This window comes from Homalodisca vitripennis, chromosome 6 (genome assembly GCF_021130785.1).
Source record: "Homalodisca vitripennis isolate AUS2020 chromosome 6, UT_GWSS_2.1, whole genome shotgun sequence".
Taxonomy (NCBI): domain Eukaryota; kingdom Metazoa; phylum Arthropoda; class Insecta; order Hemiptera; family Cicadellidae; genus Homalodisca; species Homalodisca vitripennis.
In genome coordinates, this window is record NC_060212.1 from 19,222,770 (window position 1) to 19,242,609 (window position 19,840).

A 19,840-nucleotide genomic window follows, 5' to 3' on the forward strand; every position below is an offset into this window, starting at 1 on the left:
ATACCCAGAACATCACATCCACACATACATGTGATAAAAGACTGATCAATGCTTGAAACTAGTGTTCCATAACCATTTAGTTCTCTAATCAACCATTAGTTCAGCTGTAAGTAGTACTAAAAGTAATCACACACCTCTGAACCCAAGCAAAACCCTCTGGTTGTCCATCTGTGTGATTCTACGCTATAACTCTTAAAAGATCCTAGAGACGTGAAACTTGGTACATACATTCTTCTTGGTCCGTGGAAGAACCCTATTTATTTTTAAGGTCAAAGGGTCTAAGAGGAGTCCATACAAATATCTGCCCCTCTGGTTGTCCATTGTGCAATAACTCTACATATAAAGGTCCAAGAGGATTGACTTTGGTACATAGATTCCATGTGGTCTAAAGTCGGTGGCATATCTCTTTCGTTACGTTTTATTATTAATAGGTTCTTAAATACTCCATCGTACCGGTTTTTTTTTTTTTTTTCAATCAAATAATAAAATGAGACTTAAAAATTATAAAGTCCACCTTGGGCTGGAAGAAAGTCATACTCAATCAAGCTACTGTCCTACTTTTTAATACTCAAACATATTCACAAAGTACTTAGTGCACTAAATTGTGCACCTGATAGGCCAATGAGAATACCTCTAAATCGCACTATATTTTGTAGTTTAGGTGTCTCTGATGTTGAAACGATGTAAAAATAAATTTTAAGCTTCTTCATCACCGACTTATATTGGATCTGTTCAGACGAACATGACTCCAGATTCCATGAGTCAATTCTGTGACAGCATCAGATTCCAGACACTGCTCTAAAAGGAAGGTGAGCAGGAGCTAAACTCAATGTATGGCTTTCTGCACCAGTAAGGTAAGGAATCGCTTTTGTATGCCCATTTTCCTACTAAGTTTAATTCTATGTTAGTACTTTGACGAGTTTTTGGAAAATATAAATCGAGTATTTGGGTTTTTTGCATTAACATGCACTGCTGAAAGTATTTTGCATTAACATGCACTGTGTGCTAAACTGCTGAAAGTATTCATAAGAACGCTAATATATCCAAGGACTGTAGCCTTGAATTAACTTGCAAATTGACACATAACGTAGCTATGATCTGAAGGGTTGATTCAATGTGAATGTCAAGTTTAGTTCTAATTAACCGAGTTTAGCGTCTGAAATTTGACACTGTCACAGACTTTGGTTGCTCCTCCGTGTTTAGAGATTTTGTAGTAGTCTCTGATGTTAAAATGATGTAAAGTTTTTATTTGAGCTTCTTCGTGCTCGACTATTTTTATATATCCAGACAAGCATGACTCCACATTCCAGGAGTCGTCTGTGACAGTACAAAATTCCAGATGCTGTACTAAGTGGAAGGTGAAGTGGAGATAAACTCAACATTCACACTTCAAACGGGGTTTCAGCAACAGAAACAAAAATTTACCACTGGACTACAAAAGACAGATGAATTTAGGTTTATAATCGCTTTGGTTCCATTAACTTTAAAAGATAACGGTACTGTTACTTGGAAAAATAACAACCATCCCCAACATTGTTTTGCAGGCCATTTGAGTTAGTTTTTGTGAAAGAAAATGCAAAATTATTTTGATCTGAAGAATTGAAAAATAAAATAAATTTATCTTGTATTGAAATTTTTGTAGATTCAATCAGTCTTTTTATTAAATTATCTATGTTACCTACTATGCTATAAGAAAATATCATAAACATATTATCGGCAGTGAGGTGTTACATTTGTAATTCAAATAATAAACCATTCAGATATTGCCAAAAAACCTGTTGAAGCCAAACATTTTCAATTTGGACTGTCAACATTCCGTCTTTGGATCCAATGCTTTGAATGGCTATACACATTGTGTACAGACGTCCCTTCAAACACTGGCAAATAATGGAAAACGCCAAAGAGCATTTTGACTTCACTAAACGAAAAATTCAGTCAGATTTTCAAACGAAAATGGGAATCAATGTAGAGAAGCCAAAACTAAGAAAAAGTTCCAGTGTTGACAGTAATATGGCGAGGAGGTTCTCTATCAATGCTGAACTCAGTCAAGTACCTGGGCGTCATCCTTTGTACGAGTCCTGAACTTAGAAAGGGTTGTCCAAAGTGAAATGGTCTTTGATACAATGCAGACATGTGATGGGTGGGTCTTGAGGATTTAAGCCGAGGCTTTTGTATTGGCTTTATGTCTACGTGTAGTGAAGGATGTCCATGGTACGGCACATTTGGTAAGTATTTTATTCCAGCACTTAATTATAATAATACTGAATCTAGTCCTGATATCATTTAAGATGGCCGAATACTTTAATATATATTTTAGTTTAAAAACAAAGTTTATATATATTTTTTTTTAATTTCATGCCTTTTTTCTGCTTTTCTTGTTATATAAGTATAATATGCCAAATTGTAAAAATATATAAAATTATGTGTTGTTACATGTAAAATTTATTGAGATATAAATAAATAAATATATATATATATATAGTATTTATTTTGGAAATTTACCAAATTATTAATATATGTGGAAACAAAACAACAATGTATGTGGAATTTAAATTTTAAATGCTAACAAATTTTAACCTCCACGTTTGTATTTGTAAATTATAGTTCTAATATATATTTATACATGTTTTGCTTAGATTTTCCTCTCAAATAACTTCGGCAAGAAGGGATTAAAAAATCTGCATTGTAAGCAAATGGTTGTTATCGAATAAAAAGTTTCAACTGAAGTGAATTTATCTTTACTTTTCATTATTTACAAAAAGTAATGCTACAGCAGCATTATAATACAACAAATAGAATTGATGAAGACGGATATGGCAGTAGTAAAGATTTCATAAATTATATCACAAAATTGTGGAAGTTTTTGGATGAATAACCAATTTATTTTAGAATTTTCACACAGGAATGATTCCAAAATTTTCAAGTTACACGGCTAAATCATAAAAAATGCATTTTGGTTAAATTGTTGTAAAATAAAATCTCTTCAAACACAGTGGCAATTATGATTATATATTTACATTTCCGAACTTCATCAACTTATTAACTACTGAAAATACAAAAAGGGGTTTCAGTGGTTTTCAATCGGCCCACTTCATGAAGACTGAGTCTCAGAGCTCTCTGCGCTGTCCGGTGGCTTTTCTGCGTACTGTCTGAGGCCTTCAGCGATGCTGGTCTGATGGTAGGTGAGTCCGCTGACTAGCTGCGACTGTGCTGTGTTCAGAACGCCCACCAGCCGAGCTCTGGCAGTAGTTAGGTCCTTCACATCGCTCAGCGCTCGTAGTTGGCTCACACTCATTAGTCGGTCCTCCACCACTGCAGCTGAAACAGTTAGTTACGAAACTATGATGTTACACACCATACTACATAACGTATCATCCTGAACAAGCAACACCTGCAAATGTTGAGTTTAGCTCCAGTTCACTTTCTTCTTATTTATCTTTATAATTACAATTCAAAAACACTTTATAAGAATTATATCGAAATTTAATATTAGAGATCCATCACGTACTTTATTTAACCAATTAAAAATACTCCCATTGAGATATTTATATGTGTACAAAGTGCTAAATATATTTTATGACAGAAGTGGAAATGTTGAGCAAGGTGGGGAATATATACTAAAATTGAGAAATGCTGATAATGTATTTGTTCCAAAACCTAAAAAACTTATTTTGCCAAAACTTATTAATTTTGGCACCTAGGCTATTTAACTACGTGCCTTATGGTATAAGGAACTCAAGTGAAAAACAGAATTTCTTTTCAAATTGAGAGTTTGGCTTTTTAGTTTAGATAGTATTGAAATTTGCTTGTAAATATTATATAAATTATTATTATTTATATTTTTGCATACTTTCTTACTTAATTTTTATGATCTTAAATTATATTATTTATTTTGAAAACTATGTATTTTCTTTTCTTTTATTATTGTAAAACACCTTTGACTATTATATTTTGTTTTTAGTAATATTTATATAGACAGTTTTATTTAGAATTAAAGAATAGGGAGTTCATCAGAAAGTACGATAATAAAACCGATCTAAAATATTCATTTAAAAATTCAAAAATGGGACCTCATAACAAGCTCTGCTTTGGAGGCTCTGTATTTTTCTTAAAGACAGTTAAAGTTTATGTTATTTATATTATTGTTTATATTTTGTTACAATATAATATGTTATATTTTAAATATTATTATGTGTTGTCTTAAGGTCAGACTGAGCACGAGAAAGGCTTTGTTATACTCTATTTTGTTTTCAACATCTTTGTTTTTGTACTTTGTTCAAATTTGAAAAGAATATTTTCAATAGGATTATTTTTTTATTTGTCTGTCAAACAAACAAAATCAGATCTATTACTTTCTTTGAGAAATCAATTTCTTTCTTTCCTTCTTGTCTTACATGCAGCGTCTGAAATCTGATGTATTACTTGCTTTGAGAAATCAATTTCTTTCTTTCCTTCTTGTCTTACATGCAGCATCTGAAATCTGATGTATTACTTGCTTTGAGAAATCAATTTCTTTCTTTCCTTCTTGTCTAACATGCAGCATCTGAAATCTGATGTATTACTTGCTTTGAGAAATCAATTTCTTTCTTTCCTTCTTGTCTTACATGCAGCGTCTGAAATCTGATGTATTACTTGCTTTGAGAAATCAACTTCTTTCTTTCCTTCTTGTCTTACATGCAGCGTCTGAAATCTGATGTATTACTTGCTTTGAGAAATCAATTTCTTTCTTTCCTTCTTGTCTTACATGCAGCGTCTGAAATCTGATGTATTACTTGCTTTGAGAAATCAATTTCTTTCTTTACTTCTTGTCTTACATGCAGCATCTGAAATCTGATGTATTACTTGCTTTGAGAAATCAATTTCTTTCTTTCCTTCTTGTCTTACATGCAGCGTCTGAAATCTGATGTATTACTTGCTTTGAGAAATCAATTTCTTTCTTTCCTTCTTGTCTTACATGCAGCATCTGAAATCTGATGCTATCACAGACTTACTTGTGCACTTATGCACAATAATTGTACTTCTGAATTACACTACATTTTGTAGTCCGGGTGTATCTGATGTCGTTTTCAGCTTCTTCATTCTTCGTCACTGACTATTTTTTGATCCCTTCAGGCAAACATGACTCCTGATTTCTGGAGTCAAGTCTGCAACAGCATCAGATTTCAGATGCTGCATGTAACAGGAAGGTGAACTCGAGCTAAACTCGACATAAAATTCTTATTAAATAAACCCTTCCCACCGTGGCTGCGTTATGTGTAAACAAGACCTCATAAACACATCCAAGGGATATTCTCATTATTTATATCTCTAAAATCAATTATGTTTTTACTTTAATAGAACAAGCTTCCATGCTTTTTATTTTCCAAAATGTAATTTATGTATAAGAGAATTTAAAAGATTTTACAATTTTTAATGATATACACAATTATTATTATGCATGACATGCTGATGACTTAGTTCTACATACAACTACATTAACGTAATATAGTAAAAGTCATAAAACGTTACAAACCAATCTGTTTGACAAAAACTTCCTGAAGAATGAAGAATATTATAAGTTAAAATCTTTAGATCAAAAATTCCCAAATGGCTGACTACTCAAGCCCTTTACTCTGTTAATGAATTTCTCTGAGCCCAGAGGGAGGTTTCAATGTTTAGTTTATCCTAACGTTTACAATGATTATATCTCTTTTTACACTGTATTTTTATACATTATTGAAATATGTAGGTTTTATAGCTGACTTTTTCTATTTTGTAAACAAAATTACGATAAAAAATCTATTCTGATTCGAATTATATATTAAACATATATATATATATATATAAAACTATTTTTCAAGAATTGAAATTAAACTTTTCTTGATGTGCCTAAAATCTCTGAAACAAAGTAAAGCATAAATAAAAAATTTATTTTCTATTAATACAATTTTAAAAATAATAATCTTAAGTGTGTGCCTAAATTTATGTCTATGAGTTTTTAACAACTGAAGAAGAGTAGGCCTATAGATTCCAATCCTGCAAACTTAACGTTATATTTTTGTAACATTGTACAATGGCAAATGTATCCAACTCTGTTATAAAAACTTTCAAATCATCCATCTTAATAACGAACTTTGGCAAATGTCTGCAATCCTGTTATAAATCCTTTCAAATCATAAATCTTAATAACGAACTTGAAACAAACAAAGTATTAGATGCTAACTATGAGCACATGCATTTGACGTAGTTTCATCAAAAGGAGCAATACTATACGGTAAATAAACAAAGAAAACAATCTTAGCCTCTTGGTTAGACAATAAATGCAGATGGATCATGTTTATTGTACGTTTCAAAGTGAGATCGACCAGTACACTGATTTAACAGCTGGAAAGTGTGTTCTGTAAATATACCATGATGCTAGCAGTTCTGCAGTAAAATTTACCACATTGTAAATACGACAATACGAGGATTGCTATTTACGTTCTGGCCTTGGTAAGACTGGTTGTTACTAGACACCAGCTGACGTTTCCAGTGCAAAGTTCACATTGTTAAACATAACCTCAACCAAACATTTTTTTATTTCACTGTTGTTAATACTAACACCAGGTTGAAAAATGTATCTTAAGTGAAAATGAAATGAAATTTTGAACTTTTTTTGTAGAATTTTTCATAACATTCAACGTGGCCTGGCACAACAATAGGGCACAGACGAACTTAATCCCTTATATGGTAATAAAGCACCTTCTACAGCACCGTAAAAAACTGGTGTAACGAATTCAATCACCACCGATGATCACTCCAGGACGAACCCTGTGAAGGTCGTCCAACATCGGTTGTTGTGAAAAAAAGACTGATGCTGTGCATGAGCTGATAAAGCATGATCGTCACGTGGCATATCATGAGGTTGAGGCATTTTTTAGGCATTAGTATGACAAACACCAATAAGATTTTTCATGTGGAAATGGTTTGTTTCGCATTGGATTCCGCATAACATGACATACGCTCAAAAGTAGGCTTGTGTTGGTTGGTGCAAGAAAATGTTAAAGAAATTCGCTCAAGGTGCATCAAAAGCAGTTAGTTTATAATATCTGCACAGGTGACGAATCATGGGTATACTCATATGATCCTTAAACAAAACAGTAATCCACCTCCTTTGTTTGAAGGTTATTTTTGACAATGGAAGGATTGTGAAGGAAACAGGATTTTTTCGGACATATGCCATCGTTCAGTGAAGAAGAGATCAGATTGCAGATCTTGAAACGTAGTGTTACTGATTTATTGTTTCACTGAACGATAGCAAATGTCCGAAAAAAATCCACAATGTTAAATGTTACAAATAAAACATCACACAAAAAATAAATTAAGCAGGTCGTTATAAATTTCGTTTTAATTAATCGCATCACAATTAATTATAACATACTCAAAACTGAGATTTTTATTGATGCAAATTATAATTAAATTCACAAAATAAACCATTTGGAATTTTCCCCAACAAATTGTACAATTTTACCACTTTGATAGCCGGAGGGAATCTTGAGTTTTGTAAGTGTCTTTCTTTTATTTTAAAATATATTTTATGAGAAACATAATACTTCAAATATGTTCTAAAAATAAATATATAAGCTTATAACCTCATCTTTAGATTGGCATAATGTATTTATTTGTGTTTATGTTAGTATTAAACATAAAATCATGAGTTGAACACAAGTATTACATTTTTCTTAATGATTTCCATTTTTACGGTTAAGAGTTTAAGATTATTTCAATCTTTTTAACCCCATTGTTCAATATATTGAATACATCAGACGGTGGACTCTTGCTAATATGCCCATTGCCCATTATACAGGACATCTCCATATTTTAATGTAGCTGGGTTATGAAATTTTCAAATGCCACCAGTTTTGGTATTACAATGGATGAACAAACCGGCTGCATGCAAACACAACAAACCTTATTACTGGGAATGTATTTCACAATTTAGGAGACAAGTTTAATTATCAGTGTCAGCTATCAGACGCCGTCAGCGTTACTCGTTCTTCACTGTTCATCAATTGTAATTTCGTTGAGTCTGAGTGATTGAAACCGTTTATCGTGTGAAATTGTTTATCTTGTTAGTTAAGTATGAGTAGTTAAGTATAAGAAGAAATTTCCTGTGATGAACCATTCGTATAAGAAAGAATAAGAAGAAAGGTAAGAAAGGTGTTCATGGTGTTTGCTTTGGTATTCAAGAAATCTTGGAATAACGTTGTTTTAAAAAATATAAATATCATACTATCATATTGCCTTTATTACCTTTGTAAGAAATATAACAAATTTCAATGTTAATTTACAGTACATATTTTTACAATTTCTTAACACTACTTAGACTTCAGTGTTAATGTGTAAAGAAGAGAAGGAAACAGGATTTTTCCGGCCATTTGCCATTATTTAAAAAAAAGGACCCACTCCAGTTCCCTTCTTTTTTTGCCGCCATCTTGTTTCTGCCATGACAATCGCCATTTGCTAATGGCTTCTGGTTCGACAAAAGCAGACCAATTGTGACCTGTATTCTGCAGTTCAGTTTTAATAATTAGTGTTGTGTTTAGTTTTCTATTAAGTGCAAGTTTTAGAGTTAGTGAAGTTGACACACAACATGGTGGTTGTGATTCCTGACTTACACGTGTCACAACGCTTTGGTATTGTTTGTTTGTTTTAAACTAGTTTGTAATTATGTGTTAGGTTAGTTATTTACCTGAAAAAGAGATCAGATTGCAGATCTCGAAACATAGTGTTTTTGATTTTAATTTGTATCACTGAACGATGGCAAATGTCCGGAAAAATCCTATTTCCTTCACAATCCTTCCATTTAAAAAAAAAACTTCAAACAACTATACCTCTAGTATCAAGGTGAGTTCTTCAACTTTTTTGTAAGTAAAAAAATAATGTGTTTAATGTGTTACACACAATTTTTATGTTTCTTAGGGCTAAACAAGAAATTGTATTAAACAATATTTTTATGTACACATGTTTAAATTACTTTTTTTATTATATTTTTCAATTTGATATAAAAGTATACTGCGAATACTGCTGAGTATGTTGCGTTCTGGAGGAATAACGCAACAACAGAACATCCATAACCAATGCTTTTATATTTGCTGATGTATGTAAATAATCTGACTCTATTACTTTTCTCCAAGAAAATGTTAATAAAGAACTGTTTGATTTGATTTGATTTGATTACTTCTATGAACAATTAAAATAACTCAATATTATCTTCAAAAACAATAAAATTACAGTTTCTACTCTACACCATGAACCATTTTCTTCCCTGGGCTTTTCGGCAAATCCATGGAAACCTGTTCATGGCTGTGGTATGAAAGTGTTACAAATTTTATCACTGTACAATCGATTGACAATATTACTCACCGAGATATTGCTGACGCAACTTCCCAGCCACCTTCAACAGTTCACTCACTTTGGGCTCACTACAACTATCGATTGATGATATTACTCACCGAGAAGAACGTGCTGACGCAACTTCCAAGCCACCTTCAACAGTTCACTCACTTTGGGCTCACTACAACTATCGATTGATGATATTACTCACCGAGAAGAACGTGCTGACGCAACTTCCCAGCCACCTTCAACAGTTCACTCACTTTGGGCTCACTACAACTATCGATTGACAATATTACTCACCGAGATATTGCTGACGCAACTTCCCAGCCACCTTCAACAGTTCACTCACTACAACTATCGATTGACAATATTACTCACCGAGATATTGCTGACGCAACTTCCCAGCCACCTTCAACAGTTCACTCACTTTGGGCTCACTACAACTATCGATTGATGATATTACTCACCGAGAAGAACGTGCTGACGCAACTTCCCAGCCACCTTCAACAATTCACTCACTTTGGGCTCACTACAGAACACCATTTCTGTGTGAGTTATGAACAGAGGCATCACAGAAATGTACGGAGTTCCCTCCAGTGCCATATTCACCGTATGTCTGCCAAACTTTTTAAGGTACATCCCCTCTTTTCTTAACTTCACTTCAGCCTGAAAATTTAACAAATACAAATTAAAAACCCAACACAAACTGATTAATTCATTTTATAATTCAAAACTACAAGTTACATAACAACATTTCACTTATTTGAAATTTGTGTATTTATTTATTTTAGTGTAATATTCACTCTAGATCTATTGTTTTTCATTCTTTATGATTAGATGTATATATCAAATATTTTACATTGTCATTTGCATCTTTAAATGTGCTTACCAACAATAAAATCTTGAAACCTGACTCAATTAGGTAACTATAGATAATGATAACAGAGTTCTTTATGAGTACCTTATTTATAATAAATCATTTTAGTGTTTGAATTTTCTATAGGTAGTATCACACTTCTAAGATTATCAACATAATATTAAATTTTGTCGGGATGAAAAATTGCAGAAATCATTTTTTTTATCAGTAATTGATCTCATTCTTTAGGACATCTCTGACTTTCCCATCACTAACCTTTCATTATAAATATACCCATATACTGCTATGATAGACATGAAACATTCATCATGCAGTTAAAGAGCAATACACAAACAAAACAGAATACAGTAGAGCGTCAATAGTCCAAAAAATCATTAAAAATCTGAGCACCTGCTTTAAAAATGTTAACTATATTTTGCATGGTACTGTGACATGACAATGACCTTGAAGTCTTTGTTTTGAACCACCCACTCCACCTCTCCCCAGCTGGCGAGTCTATTTTAACTTTCTAGTGTGCCTTGTACACTGTCATATTGGTATATCATCAGGGGTACTGAAGGGAAATATATATTTCTAACTGTAGAAAGCAAACTAGAAATATTAAATAGACTTGGAGGTGAAAATTGCTTGTCTTTAACAAAACATTACAGAGGGGTAAAGTTACCAACTCCGACATTAAGAAAAGATAGTATTCTGACTTTTGCTTTAAAGTTAGACTCACAAGTCAGAAAAACAACAAGAACCGTAAAAGACAGTTTAATAAAAGATGCTGTTTTTATGGTTTTCTCAGAGGTGAATTTTATGGAAATCCATATCAGGAGCTTTGAACTGTGAAAAGGCTCTACTTCAACGATAAGTTTTGTTGGGTCCAGTGACTTTAAAGCCAGCACAAGTTTGCTAAAAAATGTTTAATCTCGTCAAGGAATAAGAGAATTTAATGTTCAAGGCAAGGCCTTTGTCTTCTGACATGTGTACCACAGACAATTTCAAAATCAACTTTATGAATTTAATTTCTATCAATGGCTTTAAGAGATATGATACTCACAACTGTGATAAAACTAGGACAAACTGGAATGCTCCACCATGAAAACTCTTGCCTCTCATCGTGCAACTGTTGCTCCAGAGACCATGCGTTGCCATTATTGATTATTGAAAACAAAGGTGTTTTTTTAAATGTCACTCAGCTTCCAGTGATGTAGAGAGCACAAAAAGGTTTCTGGATGGATAATGAAATATTTCCAGACTGGTATAAAAATATTTGTGCCAAAAAAAGATTGCAAAGAAAAAAATTTACGGAAAAGTGTTTCTGGTTATGAACAATGCGCCAACAGATCCATCTGTTGAAGTTTTAAATCTGATTGATAAGATTTTTTAAATAATCTGCATGTTTCTTCCACCCAACGTTACACCGCTGATTCAGCCAATGGATTAGGGTATTATTGAAAAACTTTAAAGAATGTACAGGAAACAAGTGCTGCATAGGCATCTTTTGACGGAGTATAATGCGGAAAGTGAAGTTCAGTTTTTAAAAAAGTCGAACTTAAGAGACTTGTGCTACATATTAGCAGATTCCTGGAACTTACTAAATCAAAGAAGAGTTAATGAAAGCGTGGAATGAACATTGGCAAGAAAATAAACAATCGGGTGAGGACACCGAAGAAAATTAGTCTGAAAAGCCTGAAGAGTGCGAGACATTTCTGGCTCTTAAGAATGCGATGGAACCGACACTCTGGAATAGATCTCAATAAAAATTACATGGATTACAAGATCCTGGATGATAATCGCATCGTAACTTCATGCAAGAGCCAGAAAATCAAGTAAGCAGTGACAGCGAAAAAGATGCAGCAGACAACACCGCGCCTTCGTATTCTGAAGCGTTTATCATTAGAGAATGTAATGTCTAGGTATGAAGCAAAGCCTGAATGCAGTTTAGCTCAGTTCAAGTAAATAAAGGATTTTACCTAGCAGGGATCACTTCTGGCTGGTTTATACCTTCCAGTTGAACCCACCACTGGGCACAGCAAAAACCGATGTGTCACTTCAATCTGGGCAACCTTATGGATGTCCAGGAGCGGCACATCACTAATCGCATATGTCGAGATTCTGGGGTTCATGGACAATTCGATAGGTCTAGTCTACTGTGGGAGATGACTGTTGGAGTTGGTGGGGTTTGTTCCCTAACCTCAGAGGTTCTTGCTAACCTCAGAAGTTCTTGCTAACCTCACCAAGGATATGCCACCCCCTGCCTATTTTGACTGGAGAGGCTGGTTCAGAGCTGGCCTCTTCCAGGGGGACATGACTTTGAGATGTACTCCCTACTCCTACCCTCCCTAACCTTACCCATCCTGAATATTCTGTCACTCTGGAAGCAGCGCAAAGGTTCTTACAGGACAAGTGCAATTTATAAGTTTCTTGTCCAAAGAGAATAAAAAAAATAAAAAATAAAGGATTTGGCCAGCAGGAAACTAGTTTCATAACTCACACAACCCTTAATCAACATGTTTCAAATAAACTATTTTACTTATTTCGTACAGTTGTGTTTATTTGCTTGTGAATACATACATGCATAATTTTTAAATGTGAGCTGAATTGTTTCTGTAAAATGAGTGCATTTTTCTACATTTAAAGTTATGAATAAATCAAAGTACAATATGTATGTGCATACGTAAGTACGTAAGTGTTTATCATTTTTACCCTACCATGCTAAGTGTAACTAGGAATTTGTAGGTTATGTTTGAAAATTGGAACAAATCGGAATTCTGGACTCCCTCTTCAGTCAGAATTAGTTTGAATGTTTTACGCTCTACGGTACTTGCATTAAGACAGGGAGGTGAAATCGATTGCCAATCAAATAATCTTGGATTACTAAACAAGCCTTAGATTTAAATAAAAATTAAGTTACTTACCTCAAATCTGTCATCAAATCTAATTGGATTGCAGTGAAAAAATGCAATGAGTTTTGAATTTAAAAACCAATTTCTTAAATCCTTAGCCAAGAGACGTTCATACGGATTATCCTATAAATGAAAAAAAACACATCAGTACACCACATATGAGCCCCTAATTGATTCCAGTATAGTTTACAAATTACCAAAAATATAATCTTAAAGCTTTATACAAATTTATCTAATAATACAAACTCACATTTAGCCCTAAAACAATTAGTAGTCTATTTCATAAAGGAATTCACTGATGTGGTTAGCTTGTTAGATCAAGTATTCCTTTTAATATTGTATTAATAGTAATAACTAATACAATAAAACACATCTTTTAAAAATTATTTTGGCATTATTTCATAAAATATATATCTGAGATTTAATAACTATACACATAATCAAACAAAGAACCACTGAATTAAACCTTATTTGCTAGTACTAATCTGATTTACTCTATCAATTTATCTATTCTGTGACTCGTGATGGATAACAGAAGAGGTAGCAAGCAAAACAAAAACAAAGTACTTTTAAAACAAATGTAATAACATTTTTTGATAAAGAGAAAGCTTAATAAAAAGTCAGTAATTTATCAAATAATCGCACAAGAAAAAGTTTGTTTTTGTTCATTGTTATACTAACTTACATTTAATTGTTCAATGGAACTCAAATCTGGGCTACTCGCAGGCCAATCAAATATCCTGATATCATTATTGGTTATGAACAGACAAACCCACGGTGTGTGCTGTGCTCCATCCTGCATGAAAATGAATTCTTCACCTTTCTTGTATCCTCTATCAAAAACTTGAGGACGCTGCAGCTCTCATATCTTTAAGCCGTCCAAACTCCGTTCATAATAGCAACCAATGCACTTTTCTCAAGCAAAAAAATTCCTCCCCATACTTTATGAGATAAAGGTTAGAGTGCACGGAGAGCAAATCTCTCTCATCTTTACACCCTATTTCGACCATCATTTGTGTATAGAGTGAATTTGGACCAATTCGTGAAGAGCACTCTATGCCATTGCCTGATTCTCCAGTTTCGATGAACACTAGCAAATTCATCATGAATGAGTGTATGAGATTTCACTGGTGTGCATACACAGTTTCAGTCTGCATTTGCTGGCTTTCTACTTGTAAATGGCATTATATAGTGTTGAATGACTTGTGAATGGTTATATTTTAGATTAATGTTGTGCAACAAAGCTGTGCAAGTTGTTCTTTATTTTAATTAATTATATCGTAATCGCAAGTCATTGTCGATGTAAAAATACATCCTCTAGTTATAGTACAGGGAGACTAGAAGTCTCTCTACGTCGGTTCAGTAACAACATATATCAGTGCTTACGATGAATAGCTGCTTGTCAAGCTAAACAATGAAACGTACTCAGTGGGTCCCGGCAGCTCTGTGGACTTAGTTGCCAGCTACATGTCCTTTGCTGATATTTATTTCGTTTTATACGGAGTATATCGTGTTTCTTATAAGCAATTTCAGCTATCACATGTGCTATAAAATACCGAGAGTGTTTTATGCACTTACATTTATAAAGGTTTTAAAATGTGATGTCTCACCATCAACATTATATTTGTAATGTAATCATAGCACTTAAAGTTCATGATACAGTTTTGTTTTTTGTTTATTTAGGTATATTTATCTATTGTAATTAATTGATTTAGGCAGAAAAAGTGGGAGTAGCAATCTGTTAATGGTGGATAATTGGCATATTGGTACAAAAACACAAATGAGACATGGTTTGCTATCTCCTACTTTACTTCAATAGCAGTTTCAATGTTTGGGCACTGCTTGAAATGAATAAAAGCAAAATTTGTTTTTCCAATATAGAATGGTAAGTTGTTTGTCATTTCAAGTAGTATGTGTAGTACTGTATTTGTTTCGATGTCCGTTTATGATTTTTATGCAAGTCAAGTGTAATGCAATAAAAATGCAGTATTTAAAAATCAAAACAAAGCTGAAGTTAGTAGACAGTTAACTCTCACTAATCCCAGACACTTTGATTTGCCAATATCGTCCATTTCAGATATTGTAACGTGAACGGAAAAAAAAAAACTTTATAAAAGTAAGCAACATTCACCTGCAGTTTTGACATGGTTTCTTTTTAAATGCCTGTAGAATGGTCATATATCTTCAATATTTTGTTGTTTTAATGTTGCAATCCAATCCAAATAATTTTGTGTACTACATTCCATAGTTGTGGGAGTTGGTTATTGTGTGAGAATAGCTTCATTTCTGGCATTTTATGTCTCTTTGTCAATCGTGACACTCTTAACTTGGTAACAGGAGTGCAATTCAGCTTCACTGAACCGGTTGCGAACAGTTTGTGCATAAATCAGTGTACCAGTAGTATGTCTTAGGTTACTTTGAAATGTAGATACTACAATTTGACAATTTCTGAGTGCTTGCAGTCGTATATATATATATATATATATATATATATATATATATATATATATATATATCAACAAATATAAGCTTCAATCAACAATGTGGCTCTACGGTGACCTTGCCCTTCTAGTGGAATTTTCAGTTTCTAGGTACCCATGTTGTCGGCTGGAGATCACTAATTGGGATATCTGAAAACAACGGCCAACTTCACGTAGCCCAAGGCCATCTTCCAATAACGTCACTACCCGGCACATGTCAGTATCACAAAGACAACATCTAATGGATCTGTGGGGGGTCCATCTTCACTAAGAAAACTGAGGGGTGAAGAAGAACACGACACTAAGCAATTTCAAACCAATACGTTTGATCAAAGATCAGGTATACAATGACGATATCTTCCTTGGTAAAATGTTTGCAAAACACAAACAAAAAGCGATAAAAGTAAACAATGGCAATATATAGGCCATCCTTATCACACTATTAGTTTGTGATGACAACATGAACTCTGTACCGGAACTAAGTTAATAAGGGATCTGACAATAGATTGGTCCTTTGTTTTTAATGTTTTATTTGTATGGGGCGATAATTATTGAACATGATTTATCATCATCCTTGAACAACTTGTGTATATTTAAAACAACCGGAAGAACATGTTGATAGACTAACCAAGCTTTTAATGTTATTTGTCAGGATGGCGCTATAGATTTTATAATCTACTGCACATGTTGTTTCCAGTGACCACCTCTTAATCGATTAGGTGTCCAAAATGCTGTAACATCCACTTTCAATAACAGTAAGCAGTTCTAATGTAAAATGAAACTTCTTTTATGTTTTATTTATCAGGAACATTACACATCAGGTATTAAAACACAGTTTGTGATTCTTTTTAGAGTAATGGTGGGGTTTTAATTCGTATTTGTTCAGTTTGTAGCTGTCTCAATAGTAGACTACATTTGAATAATTCGCTAATATTTTGGTTTTTTACCACTCTGCTATACATTGTGATCTCTCATTTTAAAACTTTTTGAAAGACAAGAAATTCTGTGAATAATAAATTGAAACAAGAGGAATGGTTTGGAAGTTGTCTATTAATAAAATAAGTTACATCATTAAACTTTGTAATGAGGTGTAGTTTTTATTCAAAAAAGAAATGGATAATCTGCATAGTTTTTATCATAGAATTACAATTTTTTAATTAGAAGTATGTCAATTATTGATGAGCACTGTTTCTATATTCCTCAAGCTTGAAAAACTTATCAACTTGTTTTCTGAACTGTTGAGATTATTCGGAACAATCATCCATATCATTCTTTGTATTACTCAGATTATTGAAATTGGGATTTGCAACCTATTGTTTACGAGGTACAAAAGTCATCCTCGGAAACTCAAAATAGTCTTAGAAAACTAACTTAAACATTTAGTAATTTAGTAAGGCCAAACCAAAATGAAACCAATACGAATCAGAACTAAAACTGTGATTTGCTAAATACAATTTTATATGTTTGTATAAAACAAATGGTATAATTATGACCTAAAAACAACGTAATAAAACCCTGCAAGGTGCATTTTTTAACACAGTGAGCAAACAAGTGGCTTTGAATTTGTAATAAAAAAGAATTTGAACATCAATCATGCTAGTTTTGGTGGTATCAAAAGGATAAAATATATCCAACGATAATTATTTCACAAAACTTATTTTTCTCACTTACACACAAATAAGTTATATCACTGTCACAAAACCAACTAAGGAGATTGAAAGTTGGCACTTTTAACCAAATAGTAAGTCAGTGTATGGTAGTTGAAGCTGATTTAATATACAGATAAACATGTGGCTCCCAGTAGGTTTTAAGTGTCTTGAGCACATTGTTTGAAACACATATATTACTTCATAACCTTTTTTTTTTTGTTAGGAGAAATTCTTTTATCATAATTTCAAGAAACTAAGTTGTGAGCTTAAACAATTCAAACTGGCTTTTGGCTTCTGGCCCATAAATGAAAAGCCCTAGAGTTATCTTGGAATTGCAGTGATAAGAACATTTTTATGAAGACTTCCAGCTGATTAAATGAAACATTTAATTGTATTAGTTACACAAGAAATAACTCATCCAATTCTATAATTTGAGACACGGAAAAGTGAACGCTCGGACTGCCCCCATAGGGTTTAAGGCTCTAGTAGTAGTAAATATTTTAATGGTAACAACCAAAGTTACGTGGCAAAACCCTAACATTTGAACTACCTGAAATAATCGTTCGGACCTCACACACCTCGTCCGTACAAATGATTTATGTCCTGTATAACTGATACAATCAAAGATGACTTGTACTCAGTCGAGAATAAACAATGTTCCAGAGAAGAAACCATACCTCTTCTTTACGCGATCTCTTCAATTCTTCTTCCTTCTCTTTTATGCACTGTGAAACTGAAGGTATGAACCACGCATCTCGTTCACCTCTTTCAAAGTACTTTGGCCTTGTAAGGTGCTCAATTTTAGCTCTGTTGTAATGAGGAGGCCTAGGCTTCTGTACGTTTACTCGAGAGGAATTCCTAACTGTTATTCTAAGAGCTCCTCTGTTGATCTGAAGTAGACCTTAAAACAGACAAGTAAATTAACAATCGTACAAACACAAACAACAGATAACAATTTTTTTCACAATATTATTCATTAAACTAGACCCATAACTACGAGACATTTCAAAATGAGAATGCAAACTCTTTATTTTCCTTGCCTCATAATAAGTATTTTAGTCAATATAACTGACTATACCTAAAAATACTTTCAATGCAACTTTATTCAGGGGGTAAATAAATTCTTACTTTTAAATTTCTGCTGCATTTACTGAATGTTGGATATCAATGTTTCTTTTATATTATAAGGGATCATATTCAAACAAACATTCTGTTTAGAAGACATACAAGTTGAAATAAAAGAAAAGGACTATTTCAAGTATGCTACCAACTCAATGATCAGTAAAACAGGCCTACGAATATAACATGATACGTTACTTTTAATATTTTTAATGTCTTGAATTAGTTCTATTCTTGACCAGATATGGATTCAACCTAGACAATAATAAATGTAGAATGAAAAAATGTATTCTTCTTAGCTACATGTTAACCATCACGAGTAACATTGGCCAGGAGCATTTTTGATCGGATATTCCAAAATAATTATCGATTACATGAGAGTGGCTGCTGGTGGAGAACAAAAACGTCCTTCAATATAATACCTATTAAGTAACGGACAATAACTCCAGATACTATGACCATTGGAGTTCATGTCCCACTCTAGAGTACCACAAGGTTCAAATTTATTTCTTATTATTTAAATTAGCCTATAAAACCATGAAAATATTATAATCTGACATCAGTTAACTGTGGTGGTTCCAGGTACCTAAGTTAGGTATATAAAATAGGTTGTTCATACGAGTACATATACTTAAATTTGACAGTTAGTAGGTGCAAGTCCTTGAAATAAAAATCTATACAAATAGGCTTATGTATTCTTTTCTCTCATGCACATAAAAAATAATTTTTACAGCAATGCACATATATATATAATTTTAAAAGCAATATTCCATACTGTGATCTGGAACAATTTCTTAAAATCTATCCTTAGGCCTAGTCACAAGATACACAAGATAACCAATCAAACCTTTCAGCCTTACCTTTAAAAGTAGAAACTGCTACATTTTCCATTCTAACCAGATTTCAATGGCAAAATATTACAGACCAAAGCTATAAAAATCAATTAATTATACTAACGTTAAAAAGTACACATGAACATAACCTATTTTGTATTCATAATCAAAATTATCCAACTGTTTTTTTCTATCTGCATAACTAACCACCGTGAAGTTAGCGTCACTTTATCGTCCAGTGCATCAATGTTGCAGTCATCAATCTGAAGGCGTTAACAAAAATTCAAAAACTGAGATAAATAGTATAATACTAATTATAAAAACGATCTTTCACAAAATCAACACAGTTTTTTCTATTTATTACTTTCCACAAAGGTTTCCCATTAAATGTGTCATGAATAAAAATCCCAAATATAATACCTAAGTAAACCGTAGGAATGTATCGTAAAATGGACGTCCTCTAATAAATGCCACTCCTGAGACTTAACCAAACAAGTGCCCGCAATGGAACTTTGTACACAGATGCTCTGTAAGCTGAACTTTAATATACCAACGTCAAAAAGGTGGTGTCGGCCGTCAGAGGTCCTATCGTCTAAATTAAATGCACCGTTAGACGGGGCGTTCTCGTATA

At 33.1% G+C, this 19,840-nt stretch overlaps 1 protein-coding gene across 1 annotated transcript; it reads right to left on the reverse strand.

The window, feature by feature from the left end:
* Positions 1-2,722: 2,722 nt before the first annotated feature.
* Positions 2,723-19,408, reverse strand: LOC124364152 (39S ribosomal protein L10, mitochondrial-like). Its single transcript, XM_046819399.1, has 5 exons — positions 19,237-19,408; positions 17,935-18,158; positions 13,141-13,251; positions 9,825-10,023; positions 2,723-3,318 (listed from the first exon to the last, which is right to left on the reverse strand). The coding sequence occupies exons 1-5, from the start codon at positions 19,265-19,267 to the stop codon at positions 3,092-3,094; spliced, it is 792 nt and encodes a 263-aa protein (XP_046675355.1). The 5' UTR covers positions 19,268-19,408; the 3' UTR covers positions 2,723-3,091.
* Between the last annotated feature and the right edge of the window lie 432 nt (positions 19,409-19,840).